Source organism: Oncorhynchus kisutch, linkage group LG3, assembly GCF_002021735.2.
Source record: "Oncorhynchus kisutch isolate 150728-3 linkage group LG3, Okis_V2, whole genome shotgun sequence".
In the NCBI taxonomy this organism is placed as follows: Eukaryota; Metazoa; Chordata; class Actinopteri; order Salmoniformes; family Salmonidae; genus Oncorhynchus; species Oncorhynchus kisutch.
In genome coordinates, this window is record NC_034176.2 from 76,441,384 (window position 1) to 76,464,980 (window position 23,597).

General features: G+C 42.2%; 2 protein-coding genes across 5 annotated transcripts in view; one reads left to right on the top strand and one right to left on the bottom strand.

The window, feature by feature from the left end:
• The window catches only part of LOC109878803 (solute carrier family 12 member 4), a 91,080-nt gene extending 89,653 nt beyond the window's left edge, over positions 1 to 1,427 (top strand). For 2 of the 3 annotated variants that reach the window (XM_031814892.1, XM_031814899.1), the window contains exon 24: positions 1 to 1,427. In XM_031814892.1, the coding sequence (XP_031670752.1) occupies positions 1 to 92 (92 nt within the window). In that variant the 3' untranslated portion in view covers positions 93 to 1,427. The other variant, XM_031814905.1, reaches the window with a different exon arrangement.
• On the bottom strand, positions 905 to 23,231 carry LOC109878804 (dipeptidase 2-like). 2 transcript variants are annotated; one of them, XM_031814925.1, is made up of 11 exons: positions 23,106 to 23,201; positions 16,536 to 16,593; positions 15,008 to 15,134; positions 14,678 to 14,807; positions 12,783 to 12,924; positions 8,099 to 8,168; positions 6,732 to 6,908; positions 3,568 to 3,652; positions 3,314 to 3,389; positions 2,984 to 3,119; positions 905 to 2,654 (listed from the first exon to the last, which is right to left on the bottom strand). In XM_031814925.1, the coding sequence occupies exons 2-11, from the start codon at positions 16,559 to 16,561 to the stop codon at positions 2,430 to 2,432; spliced, it is 1,194 nt and encodes a 397-aa protein (XP_031670785.1). In that variant the 5' UTR covers positions 16,562 to 16,593; positions 23,106 to 23,201; the 3' UTR covers positions 905 to 2,429. The 2 variants fall into 2 exon arrangements, with proteins under 2 accessions (XP_031670785.1, XP_031670778.1); XM_031814918.1 differs by having other exon boundaries at positions 910 to 2,654; positions 16,536 to 16,681; positions 23,106 to 23,231.
• Positions 23,232 to 23,597: the final 366 nt, after the last annotated feature.

The following is a 23,597-nucleotide window of genomic DNA, read 5'->3' on the forward strand; positions in this document are numbered from 1 at the left end:
ATATGGAGTTTCTGGAGGTGCTGACGGAAGGTCTGGAGAGAGTGCTGCTGGTGAGAGGAGGAGGACGAGAGGTCATCACTATCTACTCCTGACCTATCAGAAACCACTCTGGTCACAGGTCACGACACTGCCTCGACAGGAGACATTCCACCCCGATTACCGGGGGCACTGCAGCACCGGCAGCAGCATCCAGCCGATCCTCAACATACAGTACATACAAACTGTGCCAATTAATGATGGAATTAAGAGGACTTTTATTGTGGAATTTGAGGACCACAGAAAGCAATTATAATTTGCCTGGCATTTCTGCAGAATGTATTGCCTTCCATGAGGACAGTAGCCTTTAAAGATGACATGCTATAATTCCCTCATGAATCCCTTATTGCCAAGGCAACTAAAGCTTGGGTCATTCACAAACCTATTTCTGCAATAGGAGACCATTAACAACTGCTACTTTTACACATACATCCATCGAACATGAATTTACTATGCCGACTGAGTCAGTATTTGTGTTGTTTGCAGAAAATAAAATATGGTGGGCTTTCCCTCATCAAGGATTAGCTTGCCAGATAGCACAGTCTTGGGTGGTCCTTATGAAGGCCTCTGTGTAGAGTGACAATTTGAGTTCTTTTTTCACAACCTTTTTATGGTTGGTGGAATAGTAACTTTTGTATTTATTTTCTTATTTATTTTCTCAACCTTCCCCCGATGAGGATAAGATTTTTCGTATTGTAGATAATGAAATGCCAGTTGGGGTATTTAAACAGATGGCACAGAGAGTGCTTGTAAATGTAAATGTGGATGCCAGAGATTGTATCGAAACATTATTTTACTGGATTATTATTTGTAATTGTTGAAAGAGAAGATGTTTTAAATCATTGACAATTATACATGACATTTAATCTGCTATTTCTGTCCAAAAGTCTTTATTATAGGCATGAAGACTACTTACAGGGCCACCTGAACAGAGGAGCATGTGCACACATTTCCTTTCCTTTTCTGTAGACTGCAAGAGCTGTAAAGGCAAAGAGTATTTATCTGAACTTACCAATAAAATCATGATTCATTTCCCTATTCAACTAGAATTGAACTATCTTGACTTCAGATATATCAATGTGTTCATAAAATAAGATGGTAGAAAAACAGAAAACTCAAAGCATTATTTACTTAAGAGAAAGGCAAAATAAATACGATATAACCTATGAATACAGAATACAACATTCCTGAGATGACTGTAGGAGGCATTACAGTATGTTAACATGTTGCATACTGTTTCACTGTACACCCTTGTGAGGAAATGTTACATTAATGTTAATTTTAAGATGAAATCGTCACTTTCTATGAAATAGTTTAATTGTGAAACTCAAGTTTGTGTGATGGACATCAAGGTCTGTGTCCTCAGAGAAATAAAGATAGTTTGTAAATGCCTCAGTATGACCTTGTGGCCTTGATTGTATCATTAAACAAACATAACGCAGAGATATTTTTAGAATGAGATATGTCAAAAGAGTTAAAAGTGATTTTTACATTAAACTCAATGTAATATAGTATATATAACGTGTGTGCAGAGCTTTGTGTAAATATACAACTCCTTCAAGGTCAAAATGACCAAAACTAAAAATTAGGTAAAGATCTTTGTAGGAAAGATCACATGTAAGCAAGTGACACAGTAAACACGTTAAAGCTAGGCTTGTCACTGTCGGAGAAACATGGTTGTAGTAGATAGTGTATTGTAATACAACACTAGTAGTACTACTAAATAGGTTCCGATACTCATTTTGGGTGCAGGGACTGTTTATATTTAGGTGCAGGAGCTCCACTATACTTTTGAGCTAATATTCCATAAGAATAAAACGAGCTCAAGCAGTAGAGAATTTGAGGTGCCGGTACTCAGCTCCAGTGGGCTCCTGCGCAAGTCAAGCACTGCTAGTTTAGTAACACTAAGGACTAAATTCTATCAGATCCGTGCTAGTCGACATCCGGTTGTTTTGCCAGTGTTGAAGGTGGAACTGCGTTAGAGCTACTACTTATGTTACATTATGCAGACACTGTCATTGAATGAAATGAAACCACCACGACTTTATATCCGACAAATCCCATGTAGCCACATTACAAGTTCAAACACTCTAATGCGTAATGGTCTATTGTCTACATAGACTGATAAATCCCGCCATCCAAATTCAAATGAAAACATGCATTTCATAATATCTATTGTCGATAGAGTCTGCACTTTCTATTGTCGTTTTGAACATCTAATGCGTAGGGATAATAAGGAAGGGAGTGGTTGGTGACACAAAAGAGCAGCCACACACTTATTTGTCAGTTCACACTGCAGCTACACCTCCAATACTGCCAAAACATCCGCTATCAGGATATCGGTCAACCTGGGTTACCGCTGGATCTGATTGAATCCAGGCCATATTATAGTCTTAATGGTCCATCAGGACACAGAGGCAGGAGATTAGTATAACCATGGTCCAGACCAGACTCCTGGGGACCACCAGTCCACTGTGGCCCTTGGAGTACATCTGTTCCATCTTTGTCGTCTGGTGGTCAGGTCGCCTGAGTACCAGTCTGCAGGGGTTCTGAACCCTAGTCAAGTCGATCTGAGCTTCACTGGGGAGAGTTCCTTTCGCTTTCTGCCTGTCACGCTCCTGGGGAAGGGATAGAGGGAAGGAGGGAGGGAGAGAGAGAGAAGTTTACACTGTGTTATTATGCTGTGACAGTGACTCTACTGAACAAGAAAAAACAAGTGGGATTTTCCATGCACTATAAAAGGCTCTTTTTCCAGTTCTCAGTTCCCTTCATACCACAAAGTACTCAGATGGACATTCAGTCCCAGACAGAGATGCCTTTCATTCCATTAATTCTTTTGATGTTACTACTGCAGGTGTTTTTGATGGCTTTGATACAATACTCACACTGTAGCATTGAGCCTTTATAACGAGCAAAAACACATCGCTTTTGTTCATTTAGCACTCACTTTCTCGACCTCCTTGAACACACGTAGGAAGTTGTGTCTGAGGACCCCGGACAACTCGTAATCTGTCCAGTGTCTCTTCATCAGCTCCTGGATCAGAGCGGGATACTTGGACACATCCTCTAATCCAAGAGGAAACCTTCAGACAGTAGAACATAACAGGCTATGTATTACTCAAAGCCTCAGGCCACTTAAAATGCAGCTGCTATATGTTACCAGTCTGCTTACAAAAAAGTGAGTCATTCTGATAGCATTCAAGCTGGAGCATAACATGGCTGTATTAATGAACTAACGCTGAATGTGCTGCTGTTACTCTGAGGTAAAAGTTCTTACTTAGAAGCTCCATCAAAGTCCCCTCCTATTCCTATTGACTCAGATCCAACCACCTTCCTAATGTGGGTAAAATGGTCTGCAAAAAGTAAGAGGAATATCAGAAGATAAGACAATCATAAGATAAATCACGTGTACACATGTTATTGATGTTCTTGATACTGGTCTTCTAAACAGGTCTTGATTGATAACAAGGCAGCCAATATTGAGCTTAATTGTTTGATGCCAATAAACACTAATCAAAGGCAACTGCTCACCAGCCACAATGGAGATATTGGCTTGGCCATGGCAAGCCACAAACCCACTGTGCAGATTAACCATGATGAGTCCTCCGTTCTCCTTCTGAAACACACCCAGAATAGAACATTAAAAAAACATTCCACACTTCCAGTGACCTTCCAGCCATGTAGATACAGTGCCTTCAGAATGTATTCACACCCCTTGACGGTTTCCACATTTTGTTGTGTTACAGCCCAAATTTAAAATGGATTCAATTGAGATTTTGTTTCACTGGCCTACATAAAATACTCCATAATGTCAAAGTGAATTATGTTTTTAGACATTTTTACAAATTAATAAAAAATGACAAGCTGAAATGTCTTGAGTCAATAAGTATTCAACCCCTTTATTATGGCGAGCCTAAATAATTTCAGGAGTAAACATGTGCTTAATAAGTCACATTATAAGTTGCATGGACTCACTCGGATTGCAAAACTTGTGTTTAGCATTATTTTTTAATTACTATTTCATCTCTGTACAACACATACAGATAATTGTAAGGTCCCTCAGTCGAGCTGTGAATTTCAAACACAGATTCAACCACAAAGCCTCGCAAAGAAGGACATCTATTGGTAAATAGTTTATTTTTAATGGCAGACATTAAATATCCCTTTGAGCATGCTGAAGTTATTAATTACACGTTGGATGGTGTATCAATACACCCAGTCACTACAAAGATACAGGCGTCCTTCCTAACTCAGTTGCCGGAGAGGAAGGAAACCACTCAGGGATTTCACCATGAGGCCAATTGTCACTTTAAAACAGTTACAGAGTTGAATGGTTGTGAAAGGAGAAAACTGAGGATGGATCAACAACATTGTAGTTATTCCACAATACTAACCTATGTGAAAGAGTGAAAAGAAGGAAGCATGTATAGAATAAAAATATTCCAAAACATGCATCCTGTTTGCAGTAAGGCACTGAAGTAAAACAGAAAAAATGTGGCAAAGAATACAAAGCATTATGTTTGGGGCAAATCTAAAACAACACATCACTTAGTACAACTCTTCATATTTTCAAGCATGGTGGTAGCCTCATCATGTTATAGGTATGCTTGTCATCGGCAAGGATTAGGGAGGTTTTTTTTATAAAAAGAAATGGAATAGAGCTAAGCACAGGCAAAATCCTAGAGGAAACCTCGGTTCAGTCAGCTTTCCAACAGACATTGGGAGACAAATTCACCTTTCAGCAGGACAATAACCTAAAACTCAAGGCCAAATATACACTGGAGTTTCTTACCAAGACGACATTGAGTGGTCCTGAGTAGTCTGGTTACAGTGTTGACTTAAATCGGCCTGAAAATCTATGGCAAAACTTGAAAAGGGCTGTCTAACAATGATCAACAACCAACTTGACAGAGTTTGAAGAATTTTTTAAATAATAATGTGCAAATATTTTACAATCCAGGTGTGCAAAGCTCTTACCGAGAAAGACTTGCATCTGTAATCGCTGCCAAAGGTGATTCAAAAATGTATTGATTCAGGAGTGTAAATACTTTTGTAAATTAGATATTTCTGGAGTTCAGTTTCAATAAATTAGCAAACATTTCTAAAAACATGTTTTTCACTTTGTCTTAATGGGTTATTGTGTGTAGATGGAAAAAATATACAGTACCAGTCAAGAGTTTGGACACCTACTCATTCAAGGGTTTTTCTTTATTTTTACTATTTCTACATTGTGGAATAATAGTTAAGATGTCAAAACTATGAAACAATCATATAGTAACCAAAAAAGTGTTAAACAAATCCAGTCTTTGCCTTGATGACAGCTTTGCACACTCTTGGCATTCTCTGAAACAGCTTCACCTGGAATGCTTTTCCAACAGTCTTGAAGGAGTTCCCACATATGCTGAACACTTGTTGGCTGCTGGCTGCTTTTCCTTCCTTCGGCGGTCCAACTCATCCCATACCATCTCAATTGGGTTGAGGTTGGATGATTGTGGAGGCCAGGTCATCTGATGCTGCATTCCATCACTCTCCTTACACAGCCAGGAAGTGTGTTGGGTCATTGTCCTGTTGAAAAACAAATGATAGTCCTACTAAGCGCAAAGCAGATGGGATAGCGTGTCGCTGCAGAATGTTTTGATAGCCATGCTGGTTAAGTGTGCCTTGAATTATAAATAAATCACTGACAGTGTCACCAGAAAAGCACCCCTACACCATCACACCTCCTCCTCCATGCTTCACGGGGGGAACCACACATGTAGAGATCATCTGTTCACCTACTGTGCGTCTCACATAGACACGGCGGTTGGAACCAAAAATCTCAAATTTGGACTCATCAGACCAAAGGACAGATTTCCACCGGTCTAATGTCCATCGATCGTGTTTCTTGGCACAAGCAAGTCTCTTCTTCTTATTGGTGTCCTTTAGTAGTGGTTTCTTTGCAGAAATTTGACCATGAATGCCTGATTCACGCAGTCTCCTCTGAACAGTTGCTGTTGAGATTGTATGTTACTTGAACTCTGTGAAGCATTTATTTGGGATGCAATTTCTGAGGCTGGTAACTCTAATGAACTTATCCTCTGCAGCAGAGGTAACTCTGAGTCTTCCTTTCCTGTGGCGGTCCTCAAGAGAGCCAGTTTCATCATAGCCCTTGGTGGATTTTGCGATTGCACTTGAATCAAGGCAAAGGTTGGCAACTTTGAAGAATCTCAAATATTAAATATATGTTGATTTGTTTAACACTTTTTTGGTTACTACATGATTCCATATGTGTTATTTCATAGTTTTGATGTATTCACTATTATTCTATAATGTAGAAAATATTAAAAAGGAAGAAAAACCCTGGAATGAGTAGGTGTGTGCAAACCTTTGACTCATCCTGTATATTTAATCCATTTGAATTCAGGCTGTAACACAACAAAATGTGGAATAAGTCAAGGGGTATGAATACTTTCTGAAGGCACTGTAAAACAGGAAATGCACATAAACGACAAGTGGATTAAAGAAACATTGCAGAAAGGAGACATCGTCAAAATATAATTCCAAAAGACTCTCCTGAAAAGGAGTAAACACAGGCCACCCACAATGAGTGACTGTGCCGATGGTGGTTGAAAGGGGGGAGTGATGTGGAGGAGTTTTAGAGAGAGAGAGAAAGAGAGAGACAGACAGAGAGAGAGAGTTCTTGCCAGGGGTCTCACCAGTTCGCGGAGCAGGTCATCAGGAACATTGCGGCTGTGGTTACACACAGCATGGGCTGAGGAGTGGCTGAAAATAACTGGAGCCTTAGAGATCTGCAGTACTGCCCTGGCTGTGGCCCAGGAACTATGGGACAGGTCTACTATCATCCCCAATCTGTTCATCTCCTTCACCATATCCTGAGAGAAAGAAAGACAGAGAGAGAGAGAGAGAAAGACAGAGAGAGAGGGAGAAAGAGAGAGGGAGAGAGAGAGAGAGAGAGAGCGAGAGAGAGAGAGAGAGGGAGAGAGAGAGAGAGAAAGACAGAGAGAGAGGGAGAGAGAGAGAGGGAGAGAGAGAGAGGGAGAGAGAGAGAGAGAAAGACAGAGAGAGAGGGAGAAAGAGAGAGGGAGAGAGAGAGAGAGAGCGAGAGAGACAGAGAAAGGGAGAGAGAAAGACAGAGAGAGAGGGAGAGAGAGAGAGAGAGAGAGAGAGAGAGAGAGAGAGGGGGGGGAGAGAGGACAGGAAAAGCATGTTACCACTTGCTGTGAGGTTTCCCAGTAATTATATATTACGTGCTCTATGTACGTCATTGTGCATATCTGCTGATAGTGAAAAACATACAACACTGCGCCACTTATCTACAAACAGTAAACACTACAAACAGTAAACACTACAAACAGTAAACACTACAAACAGTAAACACTACAAACAGTAAACACTACAAACAGTAAACACTACAAACAGTAAACACTACAAACAGTAAACACTACAAACAGTAAACACTACAAACAGTAAACACTACAAACAGTAAAACACTCAGTTGCGACTGAGGATCACATCAGTCTTACACAGCTCCCTAAAAATCGTCAAGGATCAAGAATGTTTGTGTACAACTCCTAGAGACTGTGAAGGAAAATGTTATGTTTGTGTATCAAATCAATGCTGCTTTTCTAATAACCATTTGGATGGGTTCATGTGGGTTACTGACTGAACGTGTATGGAGGAATCCTCTCTATCACTGATAAGCAACTTGGCAGTACACCCAGAACATTACTCTTGCTGTTTTGGTTATTTCAGGTATTTCAGTTTCAAGGTCTCAACTTGGAGAGAGGAAGCCTCGTGAGGTATTGGTCCATCACATGCAGGAGCCAATGATGAATAATAAATCATGTCAATCATGCAAATATAACCTGTCTGTGTAGCAGTATGTAGGAGGCCTGAAGGGACCGCCCCGGCGTTCTAACCTCTCCAGCTTGTTGACTTCAGGTGTCCCTGAAGACGTAAGTGTGCCGAAATGTCATTACGCTCCAGTATGACACCTGAAGTGACCAGCGTAGGCTACAAGTATTGGCTTGAACACAGACTTAGTGTTAAAGGTTGACCTTACCTTACCGAAGTCTGTTAGGCTGTCATTTTCTCTTTGATAGACATCATAAATTGTTGAGGAGGACTCAGCCCTGAAGCAATAAAAAAACGACTGTGTTATAGCCCAGAGGCAAGAACCTAAGATGTCAAACCAAAATATAACAAATATTGTGCATGTGTCTGTAAGTTTTAATATCACATGCACAAGTACAGTGAAATGCCTTTCTTGCAAACTCAAAATCCAACAATGCAATAATCAATAACAATGTATTACAACAACAACAAAAACACAAGAAATAAGAACAAGAAATACACAATAAAGTAAATAAGTAAGCATACTGTACAGGAAACACTTAAAAAGTCATATCCAATACCATATTCCATGTGCAGGGACACTGGAGTGATGAAGGTAGATATGTATAGGGATAAGGGAGCTAGGCAACAGGATATAAGATAAACAGAGTAGCAGCAGCTTTCATGTGAGTGAGTGTGCAGGTGTGTAGAGTCAGTATATACAGTTGAAGTTGGAAGTTTACATACACCTTAGAAAAATACATTTAAACTCAGTTTTTTACAATTCCTGACATTTAATCCTAGTAAAAATTCCCTGTCTTGGGTCAGTTAGGATCACCACTTTATTTTAAGAATGTGAAATGTCAGAATAATAGTAGAGAGAATGATTTATTTCAGCTTTTATTTCTTTCATCACATTCCCAGTGGGTCAGAAGTTTACATACACTCACTTAGTATTTGGTAGCATTGCCTTTAAATTGTTTAACTTGGGTCAAACATTTTGGGTATCCTTCCACACGCTTCCCACAATAAGTTGGGTGAATTTTGGCCCATTCCTCCTGACAGAGCTGGTGTAACTGAGTCAGGTTTGTAGGCCTCCTTGCTCACACACACTTTTTCAGTTCTGCCCACAAATGTTCTATAGGATTGTGGTCAGGGCTTTGTGATGGCCACTCCAATACCTTGACTTTGTTGTCCTTAAGCCATTTTGACACAACTTTGGAAGTATGCTTGTCATTGTCCATTTGGAAGACCCATTTGCAACCAAGCTTTAACTTCCTGACTGATGTCTTGAGATGTTGCTTCAATATATCCACCTAATTTTCCTCCCTCATGATGCCATGCATTTTGTGAAGTGCACCAGTCCCTCCTGCAGCAAAGCACCCCCACAACATGATGCTTTGGCTTGCAAGCCTCCCCCTTTTTCCTCCAAACATAACGATGGTCATTATGGCCAAACAGTTCTATTTTTGTTTCATCAGACCAGAGGACATTTCTCCAAAAAGTATGATCTTTGTCCCCATGTGCAGTTGCAAACCGTAGTCTGGCTTTTTTATGGCAGTTTTAGAGCAATGGCTTCTTCCTTGCTGAGCGGGCCTTTCAGGTTATGTCGATATAGGACTCGTTTTACTGTGGATATAGATACTTTTGTACCTGTTTTCTCCAGCATCTTCACAAGGTCCTTTGCGGTTGTTCTGGGATTGATTTGCACTTTTCTCACCAAAGTACGTTCATCTCTAGGAGACAGAACGCGTCTCCTTCCTGAGTGATATGACGTCTTTGTGGTCCCATGGTGTTTATAATTGCGTACTATTGTTTGTACAGATGAACGTGGTACCTTCAGGCGTTTGGAAATTGCTCCCAAGGATGAACCAGACTTGTGGTGGTCTACAATATTTTTTCTGAGGTCTTAGCTGATTTCTTTTGATTTTCCCATGATGTCAAGCAAAGAGGCACTGAGTTTGAAGGTAGACCTTGAAATACATCCACAGGTACATCTCCAATTGACTCAAATTATGTCAATTAGCCTATCAGAAGCTTCTAAAGCCATGACATCATATTCTGGAATTTTCCAAGTTGTTTAAAGGCACAGTCAACTTAGTGTATGTAAACTTCTGATCCACAGGAATTGCGATACAGTGAAATAATCTGTCTGTAAACAATTGTTGGAAAAATGACTTGTGTCATGCACAAAGTAGATGTCCTAACCGACTTGCCAAAACTATAGTTTGTTAACAAGTGTAGTGGAAATTTCCTGTATTTACCAAATCATGAGAGCAAACCACACACAAGTCAGAGTTATCACAAAGTCCATCTTTAATTATATGAGCTCCATCACAACCCTGTGACTCTCAGAGTAATTCAGTGTCTATAAATGAATTCTCTGAGAGTGCTTACAAAACAGTTCTTAGTATAATTTATAGCCAAGACACACCCATCTCAACTCACATGACGAATAACAGATCTTAGGAACATTACAAAGGAAGACTTTACTTGACAGAGGAGTATCCCATAGCAAGACAGCATTAGCTATAAATTATCGTTCAGTTTGCTCTCCTAAAACGAGGTTCTACTTATCGTTCTTGGTACAACATAGTACCAAGACATTAGGATATATATCAATTGTCATTTTTGACACTCACATTCTGGACAAGCTCATGGAGACACAGTGACTGGCACACAGACATTGTGGAGCCAAGAGATAATTGGTTCCCCCTCAATCACCCCTTCACATGGTTTAAAAGATATGTTTACATATGAATACAAGCTTGACCTCTCCCCTCTCTGCGGTCCAAGTAACTGAACCCTGACAGAGAACAGATAACTGCAACCGGCCAACAGTATTATCCAAAAATAGACATTCTGATGACATATCTCACATAAGCATGCAATAAAATAAATAAAACATATTATTTATAAATGTTACCTAAATAATTCTGATTCTGCCACGACACAAGACATTTGTGGAGTGGTTGAAAAATGAGTTTTAATGACTCCAACCTAAGTGTATGTAAACTTCCGACTTCAACTGTATGTATGTGTTAGTGAGCAAATGATGGAGTGAGTGTTTGTGTGTGTGTTGGAGTGACAGTGTGTGTGAGTGTGTAGTGCTCTGTGAGAGGGCAAATATTGAAAGAAAAGGTAAATAAATATACAAGGTAAACTCAGTCCATGTAGCTATTTATCAGTTGTATCGCTTGGGGATAGAAGCTGTTCAAGAGCCTGTTGGTGTCAGACTTGATGCACCGGTACCTCTTACCATGCGGTAGCAGAGAAAATAGTCTATGGCTTGGGTGGTTGGGGTCTTAGACGATTTTCTGGGTCTTCTTTTCATACTGCCTGAAATAGAGGTCCTGGATGGCAGGGAGCTCGGCCCCAGTGATGTACTGGGCTTTCTGCCTAAACCCTCTGTAGTGCCATGCGATCGAGAGCGGTGCTATTGCCACACCAAGCAATGATGCAACTAGTCAATATGCTCTCAATGGTAGAGCTGTAGAATCTTTCAGGATTTGACGGCCCATGCCAAACTTTTTCAACCTCCTGGGGGGGAAAAGGCCTGTCACGCCGTCTTCACGACTGTGCGTGTGTGTTTGGACCATTTTAAGACTTTAGTGATTTGGACACTAAGGAACTTCAAGCTGTCTACCTGCTCCACTGCCGCAGCGTTGATGTGGATGGCGGCGTGCTCACCCCCCGTTTCCTGCAGTCCTTGATCAGCTCCTTGGTCTTGCTGGCGTTGAGGGAGAGGTTGTTGCTCCGGCACCACACTGCCAGGTCACTGACCTCCTCCCTGTAGGCTGACTCATCACCGCCAGGGTGAAGGCCTACCACCGTTGTGTTGGAGTCGTGTGTGGTCACACAGTTGTGGGTGAACAGGACGCAAAGGAGGGGACTAAGCACACACCCCTGTGGGGCCCCTGTGTTGAGGGTCAGCGTGGTGGAGGTGATGTTGTCTATCCTCACCAACTGGGGTCGGCCTGTCAGGAAGACCAGGATCCGGTTGCAGAAGGAGGTTTTCAGACCCAGAGTCTTATGCTTGGTGGTGAGATTGGTGAGATTGAACACTGAGCTGTAGTCAATGAACAGCATTCTCACATAGGTATTCCTCTTATCTAGGTAGGTGAGGGCAGTGTGGAGAGCAATAGAGATTGCATCGTCTATGGATTTGTTTGGGCGGTATGCAAATCGGAGTGGGTCTAGGGTGGCTGGGATGGTAGAGATAATGTGTGCCATAAACAGTCTCTCAAAGCAAATGCTACAAGGCGGTAATCATTGTAGCATGAAGCCTTAGAGTTCTTATGAACAGGGAGGATTGTGGTCATCTCAAAACGTGGGAATTACAGACTGGGACAAGGAGAGATTGGAAATGACTGTGAATATGCCTGCCAGCTGTTCTGCGCATGCTCTGAGAACGCGCCCTGGAATACCATCAAGGCGCATGGAGGCGCCTTGCGGGAGTTGACCTGATTAAAGACTCTTCTCAAGTTGGCCTAGGAGAGCGAGATCACCTAGTCCTCTGGGTCAGTGACGACCCTCCCCCCCGGCTCGATGTTGTTGCTGACAAAGCGCACATAAAATGCATTGAGTTCGTCTGGTAGAAAGGCATCTTTTGGAAGATCATGGTTGGTATTCCTTTGTAATCCGTAATGGACTGTAGCCCCTGCCACATGCGGCGGGTGTCGGAGCCTGTTTAATATGATTCCACCTTATTCCTATATTGTCCTTTTGCTCGTTTGATGACTGCGAGGAGGTCATAAGTGTGTGTGTGTGTGTGTGTGAGTGTGAGTGTGTGTGTGTGTGTGTGTGTGTGTGTGTGTGTGTGTGTGTGTGTGTGTGTGTGTGTGTGCGTGCGTGCGTGCGTGCGTGCGTGCGTGCGTGTGTGTGTGCATGTGTGCATGTGTGCGTGTGCTCACCAGGGCGTGTTGCAGGTGTGTGTGAGGGCCATGGAGCGAACCCCCAGCTGGTAAAACATACGCAGGGTTGGCAGGCTGCTGTCTATAGAATGACCTCCCTCAATGCTGATCAGACATGCTATCCTCTTAGTGTCATTTAGTCCTGTTGAATACACACACGATACACACACACACATCATCATCATCATACTGCTGTAAATTGGGCAGAAATATGTTTTTACCAAGCATCAACCCACTTACACATCCACGCATTTCCATATACTGGTGGAAAGATCCATTTGGAAAACCCATGAAATTACTTCAGAGAGCGTAAATTACGGGCCAGAAGACCAACTGGCAAGTGTCTCCTTGCCCAGTCTGTAAGCCCAACATGTTTGAAGCTGCCCACCATTGTTCCTGTTCCTAAGAACTACAAGGTAACCTGCCTAAATGACTATCGTCCAGTACCACTCGCATCTGTATTTATGAAGTGCATTGAAAGGCTGGTCATGACACACATCAACACCATCATCCCAGACATCCTGGACCCACTCCAACAGATGATGCAATCTCAATTAAACTTCACACTGCTCTCTCCCACCTGGACAAGAGGGGAAATAACTATGAGAGAATACTGTTCATAGACTACAGCTCAGCGTTCAACACCATAGTCCCCTCCAAGCTCATCAAAAACCTCGTGACCCTGGGACTGAACACCTCCCTCTGCAACTGGATCCTGGACTTCCTGACAAGCCGCCCCCGAGGTGGTGAGGGTAGGCAACAACACCTCCGCCATGCTGACCCTCAACACAGGGGCCCCTCAGGGTTGTGTGATTAGTCCACTCCTGTACTCCCTGTTCACCCACGACTGCGTGGCCACGCACGACTCCAAAACTTTCATCAAGTTTGCTGACAACACGACGGAAGTAGGCCTGATTACCGACGGCAATGAGAAATCCTACTGGGAGGAGATCAGAGACAACAGCCTCTCCCTCAATGTCAGTAAGGAACTTATCGTGGACTACAGGAAAAAGGTGGAGAGCACTCCCCCATCCACATCGTTGGGGCTGTAGTGGAGCAGGTTGGGAGCTTCAAGTTCCTTGGCATCCACATCACTATGGACTTAACATGGTCCACACACACACAGGAGGCTGAAAAGATTTGGCATGTGCCCTCGGATCCTCAAAAAGTTCTACAGCTGCACCATTGAGAGCATCTTGACTGGCTGCATCATCACTTGGTATGGCAAAGCGCCACAGATGGTGGTGCGGACGGCCCAGTACATCACTTGGCCCGAGCTGCCTGCCATCCAGGACCTCTATATCAGGCGGTGTCATAGGAAGGCCCCAGAAATTGCCAAAGACTTTAGCCACCCAAGCCATAGACTGTTTTCTCTGCCACCGCCCTGCAAACGGTACCGGAGCATCGACTCTCAGCACAACAGGCTACAGAACAGCTTCTACCCCCAAGCCATAAGGCTGCTAAATAGTTCCTTAAATGGTTACCCTGGACTATCTGTATTGACCCTATCTTGCACTGACTCTATACACACTCGCTAGACTATATACTGTATACACTATATACAGCATACACTCACTTACACACACTACACTGACATTCGCACACGAAACCACACACATTCACATACACTTTTAGTTTTTTTAGGGGGAACAAATACTAAAATCACCATGGAATTCAGAAAGAATATATAATAACTAACCCAAGTATTCTCACAAATAAAAAAAGAAACATGATCATGTCTCAATGTAATCAAAGTATGAATCTATTGTTATTTCCAAATGCTATCTCTTATTGGGCCTATTTGTGGTCAATTTGCAGTGTACAAATTATTATAATTATGTTACAGGCCAACGACCATTCTCACCCAAAAATATTAGCCCGCAGCTGAATCATACCTTCAGCAGATGTAACTAGCTCCAGTTCTGGGTTCTCTGTACACATACGGTTGATCACGTCTATCTGTTCCAGTGTGAGCCTCACAGCATCCTTCGCCTGGGCACCACACAACACGTAGGCTGCAAACACCTGATCAGAGCATGGGATGGGGCAGAGACAAAGCAGGGGGTCAGAGAGCAACACTTGAGTTAGAAGGGTATTATGGCTTTAGTACAACTGTGTGCACATACACGGACACACATACACACTCACACACTCACACAAACATGCACACGCATACACACGCACACACACACACTTAGGCTACTATTAACCATATATTAACCTACCTGACCGCCGACATGTCCCGTTGTGAGTCTGTTGATGTCTGTGGCCACTTTGCTGATGTTGTGCAGGTCAACCTGACTCAGTCTGTTGTCGTGGAGAATCCTCAGCATCAAAGCTAGGTCATTATGTCTAGGAGGAAGAGAGATCATGATCTATTTTAGATTTCATGCATCATGCATGATTCAGTGTTGCTTGCCTCGAAGCAAGCACAGAAGTCATTTAGCTCATCTGGTAGGCTTGTGTCACTGGGAAGCTCGCAGCTGTGCTTCCCTTTGTAGCGGCAACTCAGTGCGGATGTTGCCTGTAATCCATGGCTTCTGGTTGGGGTATGTACAAACGGTCACTGTTAGGACGACATCATCGATGCACTTATTTATGAATCCAGTGACTGATGTTGTGTACTCCTCAATGCCATCGGAAGAATCCCAGAACATATTTCATTCTGTCCTAGCAAAACAGTCCTGTAGCTTAGCATCTACGTCATCTGACAACTCCCGTATTGAGCGAGTCACAGGTAGTTTCTGCTTTAGTTTTTGCTTGTTAGCAGGAATCTAGAGGATAGAGTTATGGTCAGATTTGCCAAATGGAGGGCGAGGGAGAGCTTTGTACGCATCCCTGTGTGTGGAGTAAAGGTGGTCTAGAGTTTTTCTCCCTCTGGTTGCACATGTAACATGCTGGTAGAAATTAGGTCAAACAGATTTAAGTTTCCCTGCATTAAAGTCCCCAGCCACTAGGAGCGCCGCCTCTGGATGAGAATTGTCTTGTTTTATTATGGCTTTATACAGCTCGTTGAGTGTGGTCTTAGTGTCAGCTTCAGTTTGTGGTGGTAAATAGACAGCTACGAAAAATATAGATGAAAACTCTCTTGGTAAATAGTGTGAGATACTCTACCTCAGGCGAGCAAAACCTCAAGACTTCCTTAATATTAGATTTTGTGCACCAGCTGTTATTTACATATTGACACAGACCGTCACTCCTTGTCTTACCGGAGGCGGTTGTTCTATCTTGCCGATGCACGGAAAACCCAGCCACCTGTATGTTATACATGTCATCATTCAGCCACAACTCGATGAAACATAAGATATTACAGTTTTTAACGTCCCATTGGTAGGTTAGTCTTGATCGGAGCTCATCCATTTTATTATCCTATGATTGCACGTTGGCTAATAGGACTGATGGTAGAGGCGGAGGGAGACATTTTTGTATATCAAATTTCTAAAGCGACAGCTCCATACAGTACCGTGTGTGTGTGGGCGAGTTACATACTGAATTACTCAGTATGGGATGATCATTATTTGTATTTGGAACCACACTTGTTTTGGATACTTGGTGGTGAAGTTCCAAAAGTTTACTGTTGAAAATCCATGAGCTATTAATATTTTAGGCTGCATATGGTATGGCCAAAAATGTCTATGTATCTCTGCACAGACAAATATATCATCAACCAATAATAAGGGATACTGTAGGATAAACCTGTCTCTATTTTAGGAAAACCAGAATAACTAAAACAACTTTCCTCTGTTTACTTACCCATCAATCAAAGGATATTTTGTCATCAAGCCAAATGCACTTCCTGTTGTAGGATCTCCTGATGTCATCCCACAGAGAAAACACAGCATCAAGTTCGTCCCCAGGTTTAGAAAATCACCTCCATGGAGTATCCGCGATATCATATTCTATAAATAAAATTATTTTAAGACGTGGTAACTTCTATTAGTCCAGTACTTTTAACTTTTGGTACCACTTTAAACAAACTACAATGTATAAACTCTTTATCAAATCAAATCAAATCCAATTGTATTAGTCACATGTGCCGAATACAACAGGTGTAGTAGACCTTACAGTGAAATGCTTACTTACAAGCCCTAAAACAACAATGCAGTTTAAGAATATTTTTGTTGTTGTTAGAAAATAGAAAAATAACAAATCATTAAAGAGCAACAATAAAATAACAGTAGTGAGGCTATATACAAGGGGTTCCGGTACAGAGTCAATGTGTGGGGGGCACAGGTTAGTCAAGGTAATTGAGGTAATATATACAGTACCAGTCAAAAGTTTGGACACACCTATGTATTCAAGGGTCTTTCTTTATTTTTACTATTTTCTACATTGTAGAATAACAGTGAAGACATGAAAACTATGAAATAACACATATGGAATCATGTAGTAACCAAAGTGTTAAACAAATCCAAATTTATTTTAGATTTCAGATTCTTCAAAGTAACCACCCCTTGCCTTTATGACAGCTTTGCACACTCTTGGCATTCTCTCAACCAGCTTCACCTGGAATGCTTTTCCAACAGTCTTGAAGGAGTTCCCACATATGCTTAGCACTTGTTGCTTTTCCAACTCATCCCAAACCATCTCAATTGGGTGATTGTGGAGGCCAGGTCATCTGATGCAGCACTTCACCCCTTTCCTTCTTGGGCAAATAGCCCTTACACAGCCTGGAGGTGTGTTGGGTCATTGTCCTGTTGAAAAACAAATGATAGCCCGACTAAGCGCAAACCAGATGGGATGGTGTATCGCTGCAGAATGCTCTGGTAGCCATGCTGGTTAAATGTGCCTTGAATTCTAAATAAATCACTGACAGTGTCACCAGCAAAGCACCCCCACACCATCACACCTCCTCCTTAATGCTTCACGGGGGGCACCACATATGTAAAGGTAATCTGTTCACCTACTCTGCGTCTCACAAAGACATTCTAAGAGTGTGCAAAGCTGTCATCAAGGCAAAGGGTGGCAACTTTGAAGAATCTCAAATATAAAATATATTTTGAATTGTTCAACACTTTTTTGGTTACTACATGATTCCATATGTGTTATTTCATAGTTTTGATGTCTGCACTATTATTGTGCAAAGTAGAAAATATTAAAAATGAAGAAAACCCCTGGAATGAGTAGGTGTGTCCAAACTTTTGACTTGTACTGTACATGTAGGTAGAGGTAAAGTAACTATGCATAGATAACAAACAGAGAGTAGCAGCAGCGTAAAAATGCAAATAGTCCGGGTAGCCATTTGATTAGCTGTTCAGGAGTCTTATGGCTTGGGGGTGGAAGCTGTAAGAAGTCTTTTGGTCCTAGACTTGGTGCTCCTGTACTGCTTGCCGTGGTACAGAGAGAACAGTCTATGACTTGGGTGGCTGGAGTCTTTAGCAATTTTTAGGGCCTTACTCTGACTCCACCTGGTATAGGGGTCATGGATGGCAGGAAGCTTGGCTCCAGTGATGGTCTGGGCCGTACACACTACCCTCTGTAGTGCCTTGCGGTCGGAGGCAGAACAGTTGCCATACCAGGCAGTGATGTAACCAGTCAGGATGCTCTCGATGGTGCAGCTGTAGAATCTTTTGAGGATATTTTCATTCTCCTGAGGGGGAAAAGGCGTTGTCGTGCCCTCTTCACGACTTTCTTGGTGTGTTCGGACCATGATGTGGACACCAAGGAACTTGAATCTGTCAACCTGCTCCACTACAGCAACGTCAATGAGAATGGGGGTGTGCTCAGCCCTCCTTTTCCTGTAGTCCACAACCATCTCCTTTGTCTTGATCACATTGAGGGAGAGGTTGTTATCCTGGCACCACACTCCCAGGTCTCTGACCTCCTCCTTATAGGATGTCTCATCGTTGTTGGTGACCACCACTGTTGTGTCGTTGGCAATCTTAATGATGGTGTTGGAGTTGTGCTTGGCCATGCAGTCATGCATGATCAGGGAGAACAGGAGGGGACTGAGCACACACCCTTGTGGGGCTCAGTGTTGAGGATCAGCGTGGCAGATGTGTTGTTACCTACCCTCAGGAAGTCCAGGATCCAGTTGCAGAGGAAGGTGTTTAGTCCCAGGGTCCATAGCTTAGTGATGAGCTTTGAGGGCACTATGGTGTTGAATGCTGAGCTGTAGTCAATGAATAGCATTCTCACGTAGGTGTTCCTTTTGTCCATGTGGGAAAGGGCAGTGTGGATAGCAATAGAAATTGAGTCATCTGTGGATCTGTTGGGTGGTATGCAAATTGGAGTGGGTCTAGGGTTTCTGGGATAGTGGTGTTGATGTGATCCATGACCATTCTTTCAAAGCACTTCATGGCTACAGACGTGAGTGGGGTCGGTAGTCATTTAGGAAGGTTACCTTTGTGTTCTTGGGCACAGGGACTATGGTGGTCTCCTTGAAACATAATGGTATTACAGACTTGGTCATGGAAAGGTTGAAAATATCAGTGAAGACACTTGCCAGTTTGTCAGTGCATGCTCTGAGTACACGTCCGGGTAATCTGTCTGGCCCTGCAGCCTTGTGAATGTTGACCTGTTTAAAGGTCTTACTCACATCGGCTCCTGAGACCATGATCCCACAGTCATCCAGAACAGCTGGTGCTCTCATGCATGATTCAGTGTTGCTTGCCTCGAAGCAAGCATAGAAGTCATTTAGCTCATCTGGTAAGCTTGTGTCTGTGCTTCCCTTTGTAGTCTGTAATAGTTTGCAAGCCCTGCCACATCCGACGAGTGACGGAGACGGTGTAGGACAATTCAATCTTAGTCCTGTATTGACGCTTTGCCTGTTTGATGGTTTGTCAGAGGGCATAGCGGGATTTCTTATAAGCGTCCGGGTTAGAGTCCCACTCCTTGAAAGCGGCAACTCAGTGCGGATGTTGTCTGTAATCCATGGCTTCTGGTTGGGGTATGTACAAACGGTCACTGTTAGGACGACATCATCGATGCACTTATTTATGAATCCAGTGACTGATGTTGTGTACTCCTCAATGCCATCGGAAGAATCCCAGAACATATTTCATTCTGTCCTAGCAAAACAGTCCTGTAGCTTAGCATCTACGTCATCTGAAAACTCCCGTATTGAGCGAGTCACAGGTAGTTCCTGCTTTAGTTTTTGCTTGTTAGCAGGAATCTAGAGGATAGAGTTATGGTCAGATTTGCCAAATGGAGGGCGAGGGAGAGCTTTGTACGCATCCTTGTGTGTGGACTAAAGGTGGTCTAGAGTTTTTTTCCCTCTGGTTGCACATGTAACATGCTGGTAGAAATGAGGTAAAACAGATTTAAGTTTCCCTGCATTAAAGTCCCCAGCCACTAGGAGCGCCGCCTCTGGATGAGAATTGTCTTGTTTTATTATGGCTTTATACAGCTCGTTGAGTGTGGTCTTAGTGTCAGCTTCAGTTTGTGGTGGTAAATAGCCAGCTATGAAAAATATAGATGAAAACTCTCTTGGTAAATAGTGTGAGATACTCTACCTCAGGCGAGCAAAACCTCAAGACTTCCTTAATATTAGATTTCGTGCACCAGCTGTTATTTACATATTGACACAGACCGTCACTACTTGTCTTACTGGAGGCAGCTGTTCTATCATGCCGATGCACGGAAAACCCAGCCACCTGTATGTTATACATGTCATCATTCAGCCACAACTCGATGAAACATAAGATATTACAGTTTTTAACGTCCCATTGGTAGGTTAGCCTTGATCGGAGCTCATCCATTTTATTATCCTATGATTGCACGTTGGCTAATAGGACTGATGGTAGAGGCGGATTACCCACTTGCAGTCGAATCCTTACAAGGCACCACGACTTATGTCACCGATATCTCTGTCTCTTCTTCATGCAAATGATGGGGATTTTGGGCCTTGGCCAGTGTCTGAAGTAAATCACTGGTGTCCAACTCCTTAAAGAAAAAATCTTCGTCCAGTACGAGGTGAGTAATCGCTGTCCTGATATCCAGAAGCTCTTTTCGGGGGTCATAAGAGACAGTGGCAGAAACATTATGTAAAAAATAAGTTACAAATAACGCAAAAAAACACAGACAATAGCGCAATTGGTTCGGAGCCCGTAAAATGGCGACCATTTCCTCCGGCGCAATTCTGCTTATATGGCATTCATAAAGCCTTAATAAGCCTTAATAAGCATGACATGATTTATAAACAAAGTAATACTGTATAACGTGTGATATGAAAGGTCACAGCTTATATATAAATCCAGGTCTTTGGCAAATGTGATCCTTTGCCACTAATTATGAAGTATGAAATTTGCTTAAAGGGGCAATCAGCAGAGGCTACATATATTTTCTTTTTACAAATTAAGGATATGTGTAAAAAGGCCGTCCTGCTCCTCTCCTCTCTACCTAACTTCACTGCACAGTCCCTTCAGTTTCCCTTCAGTCCCGTTAGTTTGGCTGCTCAGCCTACCTTGGTTATCCCTCACCCATCATAGCCCTGCCCTTCCCAACCAATCAGAGCTCTTGGAAATGTACATCTGGACTCTGAACACCGTACCCACCCACCCACTCAGATCAGAATGTTATCATCATCCGAAGGGAGAAGACGCATGTTTTGGAGAGCTTTGTATTGTCGACGGCAACAGGAATGTCTGAATGTTGTGCCAAGTAATTGGTTTCTCTCTCTCCAAGAGGAGAATGTTTAAGTTTATGTTTATAGTGATGCTGTGTTTATAGCCCTTTATAGACATGTTGTAAGTGTAATGCCATTTCCATTTATTTATGTACATATAGGTATAGTGTATAGTTATAATCCTTAACTAATACTGTTTACATGTGTGCAAATCTTTGTCTTATAGAACCACAACAATAAGATTCCACGTCAATCAGATTACCAAATCCATATACACCTCTTCAAATAGAAACAGATGTGGCTGCGTGTGTGTGTATGGGGGTGACTGTCAAGAGTACTGTGATGGGCCTCAACATCAGGTTCTAACTGGACAGCACTATAGAGGACAGAACCAAAACAATCTGTTGAGATAGGGCATTCACAGCCGACCGCTCAGACGGGTGAGGGCATTCACAGCCGACAGCTCAGACGGGTGAGGGCATACCAGCCAACCATTTTTACTTGGTCTAGACAAATTTTAAAATGTTATGTAACCTTTATTCAACTAGGCAAATCAGTTAAGAACAAATTCTTATTTACAATGATGGCCTCCCCCGGCCAGACCCGACCGACGCTTGGCCAATTGTGTGCCGCTCCCTATGGGATTCCCAATCACGGCCGGTTGTGATACGGCCTGGAATCAAACCAGGGTCTGTAGTGACGCCTCTAGCACTGAGAGGCAGTGCCTTCGACCGCTGCGCCACTCGGGAGCCCATTATGGATTTAGTGACCAACAGTTTTTTACATGGTCTGTATTTTCTCCGGATTTAGCGACCAATAGATTTTACAATATGTACAGATTGATTCTTGAAGAATATCATTTATAGAATGCCTAATGAGTTTAGTTCAACTGTCGTACCCCATCAGAATCTAAAATATAAGCCTCTTGTACTCCAAATGTTTGTAAATAAAGTAAATGTGAACAAACACTCAAAACATGATTAAAACTACATGATGAACTGGGTGGTTCAAGCCCATACACGGGTATGACAAAACACTTATTTTTGTCATATGGGTATGATAAAACGGCTATGACAAAAAACTTATTTTTGTCATATGGGTATGATAAAACGGCTATGACAAAACACTTATTTTTACTGCTCTAATTACGTTGATAACCAGTTTATAATAGCAATAAGGCACCTCAGGGTTTGTGGTATATGGCCAATAGGGTTTGTGGTATATGGCCAATACACCACGGCACTCTGCATTGCCTTGTGCTTAAAAACAGCCCTTAGCCGCACACCCCTCGTGCCTTATTGTTTAAGTATAATGTTGATATCATGGATGATCAGTCCTTGCATACATAGCTCTGTCTATGAATAAGAGAGTGGTTACATTTCTCCAGCTGTATCCCTTAGTTTTTTACTGCAACATAGGCGGGATGACGGCTTAGTTATTATTTATTCTGCTGACTTTCGCTTTAGGAATGGTTTCATAAGCATCTATAGGCCTATTGGCTTTATAAAGGGTTTATGAAGGCTTCATTAATCCTTAAAAATTGTAGTTCGTTTAAAGTTGAACATAACATTTAAAGTAACTTACAGTTAATGGGTCAACAGTTTTAACGAGTGAACAAAAACATTACGCAACTAAAGATATGATGCAAATAGGCCTATAAATTACGGAAATTATATATAAAAAAACATAATAATTCAGTAAATCTAGGCAACATAATTATTTAAACAGTAAAGTATTTTTAGCAAAACAAAACTCACAGTGCAAGTTGTTCGATCAGCTAAATCCGAACATCACAATTCAATAATGCGAACTTTCTAGCTCCCTCCGCCCAGATGTAGGCTACGTGAGTAACTGAAATACATCGTACTGTAACGCATAGAATAGATCGTGTACATTACACAGTGTGGTCATAGAGATGGGATTACTGCCATCTACTGTCCAATCTAACTAAGAACACTATGGGCCAGTTTCCCAGAGATAGATTAGCCTAAACCTAAACCTAGAAATAAAAATGATTTCAATGGAAATCCCCATTGGTCATGTTTTTTTGTCCAGCTGTGTCCAGGAAGCCAGCCCTTTAAAGGGACAGTCTGCAGTTGCCACATACATTTTTGGATATATAAATTAATATGTACCCATAGATTTTTTAAATAATATATCATTTATGCTTCATGAGCTTAATTCAACTGTCATACCCCATCAGAAGCCAAAATATAAGCTTGCATTACTCCAATGTTTGTAAACATTGT